The sequence below is a fragment of the Daphnia pulex genome, chromosome 8 (genome assembly GCF_021134715.1).
Source record: "Daphnia pulex isolate KAP4 chromosome 8, ASM2113471v1".
Lineage (NCBI taxonomy): Eukaryota > Metazoa > Arthropoda > Branchiopoda > Diplostraca > Daphniidae > Daphnia > Daphnia pulex.
The window spans coordinates 6,473,862-6,480,753 of NC_060024.1; the positions used below are offsets into that span (position 1 = coordinate 6,473,862).

The 6,892-nt window shown below is 44.6% G+C and overlaps 1 protein-coding gene, 1 long non-coding RNA gene and 1 other non-coding gene across 3 annotated transcripts; 2 read left to right on the forward strand and 1 right to left on the reverse strand.

The window, feature by feature from the left end:
• Positions 1 to 109: 109 nt before the first annotated feature.
• LOC124201166 lies at positions 110 to 1,078 on the reverse strand. Its single transcript, XR_006877540.1, has 3 exons — positions 909 to 1,078; positions 732 to 816; positions 110 to 528 (listed from the first exon to the last, which is right to left on the reverse strand). It is a non-coding gene; the product is annotated as an uncharacterized LOC124201166 (long non-coding RNA).
• Positions 1,079 to 1,803: 725 nt separating this feature from the next.
• On the forward strand, positions 1,804 to 1,876 carry Trnar-ccg. The gene has a single exon. It is a non-coding gene; the product is annotated as a tRNA-Arg (tRNA).
• Positions 1,877 to 2,540: 664 nt separating this feature from the next.
• LOC124201164 (carbohydrate sulfotransferase 5-like) lies at positions 2,541 to 4,541 on the forward strand. Its single transcript, XM_046597644.1, has 2 exons — positions 2,541 to 2,790; positions 2,860 to 4,541. Exons 1-2 carry the CDS (start codon positions 2,676 to 2,678, stop codon positions 3,903 to 3,905), a joined length of 1,161 nt encoding a protein of 386 aa, XP_046453600.1. The 5' UTR covers positions 2,541 to 2,675; the 3' UTR covers positions 3,906 to 4,541.
• The last annotated feature ends 2,351 nt before the right edge of the window (positions 4,542 to 6,892 follow it).

Here is a 6,892-nt window from a genome sequence, read left to right on the forward strand (position 1 = left end):
TCGGCCGATCATTTAATACGCTGGGGGCCGGCCAAGGTTTTTCCTTTAGTTGCGCAACGCCAATGTCACGCCATGCCGATGTTTGAGGAAGTTGTTCAGCATAGTATATATTTTTAAAACAACTGATCAAGGTGAAATTTTCAAAGCGGTCTGACAACTACACGATTTGCGTCATATTTAATTTCCCATTTAAGACAGTCAAGTTATGTAATCCAAACGAATAAAATTTCATCCAGACGATTTCTCAATAAATTTTAATTGCCAGTTATTAACTTATTATGCATTATGCATATACAGATGATACAGCATAACATGTATATAGAGAGAGCGTGTAGATACACAGAAGTGGGATGGGATGCCAGACAATTGCGTTATCCTGTCATGACTAAGAGGCTGGACAGCAGAGGACTTTGATTCCGCTCCAGCATGTGGCACCGTCGCCCGATGAGCTGGTTTCGCGAGCAACATAGCCCACCATGTCGCATCCTACTTCACAAAACGGGGCTGTGCCCGTCCAAATGCAGTCGTCTGTCAACAATTCAAATTCAAAATTATTTTCGGTTATGATCTCAGCACATTATGTAACACCTAAATCATTATTACAGGAAAATACAGCATGTTTCATTTCTTTATTCCGTTAGACGTTTAATCGACAGCGTTCAAAACGGTTTAATAATAACTCTTTTAAAAAATATGAAATAAGCGAGAGTCATTGGAAAATGATTTGTTACCAAGAGTTGGGCCCCTTGTTACTATTGTTGTCAGGTTTTCCACAACGGTCAGGCCCGACAGTGAAAAGGCCAAAAATCCCCAAATCTGGAATCAGAAATGTCGGACGTCTCCTTGAATCAACATGCCAAATTGCCACCGAAATAATAAACACAATTGGAAAATTAGATTGTATATACCGCCAGGCGCGTGAAACACATTCTCCAGCAAATAACGTGATGTATAGTGGACAGACACAAGGGCGATGGAAGTTCTTAGTGGAAAATCACGAAGAAAACTGAATCGTTGCCATTAAAGGACAGCTCAATTTATGAGAAATGCCAAACTATCAAAGCTCTGCTACGGGATCCAACGGGTTCACGAATTTTGTCGAGATATCCGATGGGGAAACCCGGAAGAAAACTCGGAAAAACCCAGAGATAAGGAGGATGAATTTTCCAAGAAAACCAGCAGATGACATAATCCCCTATTTTTTTTTTGCAATAATTTGATTAAATTGCCAAAAGGGAAGGTTCTGGGAGTGGTAACTGACCAGGGGCCACGCTCTTACTTCATTGCGCTGCATACTGGGCCGTAATTGTGCCATCTAGTGCTACCGAGTGAACGGCAACCGTCGATGACCCTCAGGGGCTAATCGTACGAACTTAAGGACACAACTTCAGAGCGTGTGCCAGCCAGTCAAGAATACCAGGGTTATATGGGTAACGATCTTTATAGATAGACGTCCTTTATAGCAACAGGACGCCAAATAGATCGGGAGGTGAGTTTAGAAGTAAATTGACACGTAGACGAGATTAGTAGTTGAGTGAGTAGTTGAGTTAGCAGAGATTATTATTGTAGTTAGTGATTGAGTTAGCAGTTAGATTGTGAGTAGTATTGAGCAGACAGTTGATAGGGAGCATTATACAATTTGGAGGGACAGAGAATCGAACACGGGACAATTTGGTGGGATACAGTGTGCTCTAACCATTGCGCTAAGGTTGCACGTCTCGACGTGAATTAAATCGAATCAGTATAGGCTTGCCTTGGGGTTCTTGGGGCGATACACCTTTTGCAGTCTGCAAATATTCTGATGCTTCTGTGGCCTAATGGATAAGGCGTCGGCCTCCGAAGCCGGAGACTGCGGGTTCAAGTCCCGCCAGAAGTACATAACTTTTTTCATGGGTTTAAAATTCTACAATAATAAACGGGTAACGACAGTCGATGGGCCATTCAAAATCACAAATAATTGAGCCTTTAACCAGCGTATTGCTTTCATTGTTATCGATCATTCCAAACAGCTGATTAGACTCGAACCAATTGCGACGCGCATGCGCTATAAGATCGGACCTCAATAGCTATACATCAACATGTCATATAAAAGTTATACACATCAATCGAGTGTCGTTGGCTGTTTTTTTTTATGACTTTTGAATGTGAAAGTATTCAATCACGACTCACCTGTATAAGAAACCTCTACATCCGTTCCACCATCAATGATATATAAATCTCGTCTTTGTGATGCGTAGATGGGATGCGCTGTGTGACCCACTTGTGGCTCCGCTCGTCTCAACCACCGGATCGTAAGTTACGTCTGTTCACCGCTGAGGAAAAGGGTCCTCCCGCAGAGTCGGGAAGGAGAAAGTCGCCGAGATTGCTCACGCTTCGTACCATGTAACAGTTCGGGAAAGAGAGAGAGGAGCATCAGCGGTCGTGATGGTGGTGGGAATAATATAAGAAAAGGAAGCGATTAAGGACATTTCCATCACAAGCTAGGCTCGTCTCTCTCCGTCGATGACCTACTTCAGCACGAATAAGAAATGCGCAAGGGTCACAGCACACAGCTCGGCCCAACAATGCGCAGTCAGTTTCGAGTGTTCTGAGCCGATGAACGTCAAAACTAACCGTCTCTCGGCTGCTAAGGCTGATGGATGCCGATGTATTTTGAGCCAAATTTTTAAAAGAGGATGAAATCGGCGACTAAATACGCCGTCGCTATCTGTGGAGTTTTGTTTGTGCTGACGCTAATCGTCGCTGTTGGAAGACCGTCGTCCCGGAACGCCGCCCATTCAATTCCAGCAGGTTGAAAAATACGTATAGCCTAATTTAGTATTCAATTTGAAATTTCAATCAAATTTTTGATTTATAAAGGGCTGAATAATCTTATGAAAGAAAATGGAACCCAAGAAGAATCGTTCGTTTACGGAATAACCCAAGGCGTTCGAGCCCTTCGCATCGAACAGGCCATGGCGGAACGCAGAATCCCGCCACTTTCAAATCCGTTCGTCGACGTCAAAGTTGCGGGGGATGATAACGAAACTCTTCCGGCGATGAAACGGATCCTGATCGTCTCAACATGGCGGACGGGATCGTCTTTCCTCGGCGAGTTGATTCAAAGTGTCCCGGGTGTTTTTTATTCGTACGAACCGCTTCACTTCTTCGACCGACATCGCGGATCGAAAGCGGATCTCATCCGCTCCGTCTTCCAGTGCCGATTCCCGTCCGACTACCTCCAGCACGTCAGCGGCTTGACGGAAGGCGGACAGGATTTCATGAGGCGCAATCGACGCGTTTGGGAAGCCTGCGGTCACGATCCTGCTCTGTGCCACCAACCCGAGTTTGTCGGACGATTGTGCACGTACTTTCCGGTCCAGCTGATCAAAGTGGTCCGGCTGCGAGTCAAAGAACTCTTGGCCATGATGGAAGACGGCGAACCTCCGCAGCAATGGAAAATCATTTACTTGGCGCGCGATCCTCGTGGTGTAATGGCGTCCAGGGCCAATTTGACGTGGTGCCGGCCCGATCCTGCCTGCGGGAATGTCCACCGTCTGTGCGCCGATGTCCGGGAAGATGTGGAATTGACCAACCGGATGAAAACTCAGTTTCCGGATCGATTTTACCTGTTGAAATTTGAGGATTTGACCTCAAACGTCGAGACCGAGACGGAAAATCTGTTCCGCTTTCTCGGGCTGGCCGTCACAGTGCCTGTTAAAGTGTTTCTCAGCACTCACACAGGATCGAGCCCGTCGGTGTCGATCAACAAACTTGCGGTCCGGCGCAAAAACGACCCATTTTCCACGAGCCGTCAATCAAAATCTGTGGCTAACGAGTGGAGATCGAAGCTGTCCAGCACAGAGGTGGCCGCCATCACCAACGTCTGCAGCTCCGTCATGAAAATGCTCGACTACTCCGTTTAAAGGGTCTGATTGCCGACGTATATCCGCACCAGGGCTGGACATCAATCGGACAACCTACCTACACAGAAAACAAATTGAATCAGACAACTATTCACTTACAATTAAATCGAAGAAATAATGACCGGAAATATCGTGAGGACCCATCGACGTCAACGACAGCCACCCGTAATTGTAGTCCAGCGTCAGCTGCTGGACCAGAGTGTCGTTATCGGCTCCTATTGTAGACGTGATGCTGTGGTTGCTGTTCAAATACTTAATGGGCGGAGGTGGGCCGCCGTAGGGAAAGAGCAAAACCGGACCGATGGCCAGCAGGAAGATGCCAATAATGAGAAGAATTCGCTCGCCCAGTCTGTCATAATTTCGGTAATGAGTTGAATTAATTTTTTAATTTTTAGAACTTTTTACCTGCGTGACAACGGGCCCAAAATGGCAAAGATGACGCCACTGTAGACGCCGGCCGCGGCGAAGGCCAGGCCCACCACGACGATGGCCGATTTCTCCGACCGGCCCAGCTGCTCGATCGTCAACAGGGTGGCGGCTACACTTCTGAATTGATTGATTTGATTCTGATATCTGAATTGTACCAAAATATCACGATTCGCAATTTACGAAGAAATAAACAAATAAAAAAGCAAATCTAATAATTAAATAAAAAAACAAATACGAATAAAGTTTTCGGTAAAATGACACACTCCCAGCAAGTAGCAGGAGACGATCGAAAATTGTTCTGGAACACAGCGTGGTCTGTCCGCCTTAGCTTTCCATGGTGGGCGGCGACTGTTTGGAATGGCAATTTTGATCCTTTTTACTTACCCACCCGTTTTCTTTTTGTTCGGAATTCCCATTCTCGTTAGCACGTTTGGTTTTTGATCCTTCCCTCCTCCTTTCCCCTCCCCCAATAACTGATGGCCGCCGAATTCGAATGCAACAACAACAACCTTTCTTTCCAATCGTCAAAGAGGCTGAGCGTTCTCTATTATGGGTTAACACTGTTTCGCTTTCGCTCTTATCGATTTCGACAGCTCGACAGCAGTCGACACCCTATTATATTCTGTTCCATTTTACAAGTGCGTGTCATTTTCAGTGAAATAAGAGTTTTAAAATTGGTAGACTAGTTACTAGATAGCAGGGCGATCGAATGCAACAGCGGCAACACCTGGCCTTATGGGTTGATCGGGGTTGATAAAAAATTTTGGCTGTACTATTTCCGGGTCGATTTTTTCTCTTTTCTTTGAAATATTTTCTTTCGTTCTATAGTAACGACAGTGTGACGTGTTGACAGTGTTTCAGGTGTCACGCACATTTCAGTCTGTCATCATTAACCATTCCGTGCTGTTCTCTATATTATCAGCAACCTGCTGGAGTTTCATATATCAATAAGTGTGAGAACATGTCAACATAATAAAGTGTTTTCCAAATCCGAGTGCTATCAACGGATGTCATATTTAGCTCAGCGCTCATTCGCGCTCTGTCTCGCAGCGCCGGAATCGTCATCATTTGGCTTGACAGCCGACAATATATCATCAGCAAACAAATGATCACGGTCGTTTTGTATATTTCAAAAGCGCTTGGGGTAAACGGTACACGTCGACAGTTTCGATTCACCATGTGTGTGCGAGTGCTGTGCTGTGCATATTCCAAAGAGGGAAAAGTATGTCAGGGTTTTTTTTGTTGCTTTTTTTTAGAGGGGGGGGGGGAGGGGGTATGGCCATGGTAGATTGTGAAAACCTGCTGCTGATGCTGACGATTCAAATACGCACTGAATTACTTTTAATATGGGGGGGGGGGGGAGGGGGGTTGGGGGAAGGCGGTGCGGTTCTAAATTGTTTATTCGCTTCTATCGGATGATTGTGATGACGTAGTGGCATGTGTTGGCTGTGGGCACAGCCATAACTCCGAAAATCTGAATAAAAAATGTCGAACGTTTCAATGTGCAGTAAATATTTTCCCGTTGTCCAGTATATTTTCACCCGATCCGGGCCCACCCCAAAACGTCCGTTTGGGTTGGTTAAAGTTGACTATATACCCGGGGATTGGAATATACTTTCCGTGGTTCTCCAAATTAGTAAAAAGCATGAAAAAGCCTTAATAACAATTAAACTCAACTTTACTTGAAGATTTTTTTGTCATAACATGACATTAAGCGATCGCGATTAAACATTGTGACCTTATTTATAGACGTCAGTGGCTTTATTTGATAATCAATTTAAATATTGAAGAATAATTTTATCATGCCGTCGTTTGCCGAAAAAAAAAAATGAAACAGCAGAGAAGGTGTCGGATCAGCAGGTCGACATTCATAAAAGACATTAATAACCCGGACGTGTTGCAGCAACAAGTTCTTCGGTTTATTTATCGGTCGTGTGCGCAGCAGTGTATAGAAGATGACTTCTTCAAATAAAATGCTTGAATAACAGTAGCTGAAAATCGAGTGTGAAATTCAATTCGCCTGATGGCCGTAAATGGGGATAAATCCGGCGGGGATCTTTGCGGCACTTGCGATGACTGTTCCGTCAAACAATTGGACCGTCTATATGGTATGGTACTACCGAGTGAACGGTGATCGGGCTTGATTATCCTCAGGGGCTAATCCTACGACTGAAGGGCACATGCACTTTCGGAGTGTGCCGAGAATAGGCCTATAATAGGCCTACCGGGAATACATGGGTTTATCTTTATGAGAAACGCGCGTCCTTCATAGCAACAAGACGCCTATGAGATCGGTAGGTGAGTTTAGAATCAAGACATATAATATCACAGTCAGATTCCAGAACTCAAATTGCTTACCTGCCTATAGTCAAGGAGTTATAAATCAGCAGGAAGGAATGAAGATTGACAGACACATTGAAAAGACGATAACTTTACTTAGACTGATATAAAGGAGGAGAACTTAATATCCTTTCAATTAAGTGGCGCCACTAATTAGCTGACGCAATTTAACCAAACAATTGTTTTATAATGGAAATGCACTTCTTTTGTGCGATTTC

Excerpts from the sequence above, each read along its gene's own strand:
- LOC124201164 (XM_046597644.1), top strand. The coding sequence starts at position 2,676 with ATGAAATCGGCGACTAAATACGCCGTCGCTATCTGTGGAGTTTTGTTT. Across the intron at positions 2,791-2,859 it reads CGCCCATTCAATTCCAGCAG|GGCTGAATAATCTTATGAAA; the intron begins GTTGAAAAATAC and ends TGATTTATAAAG.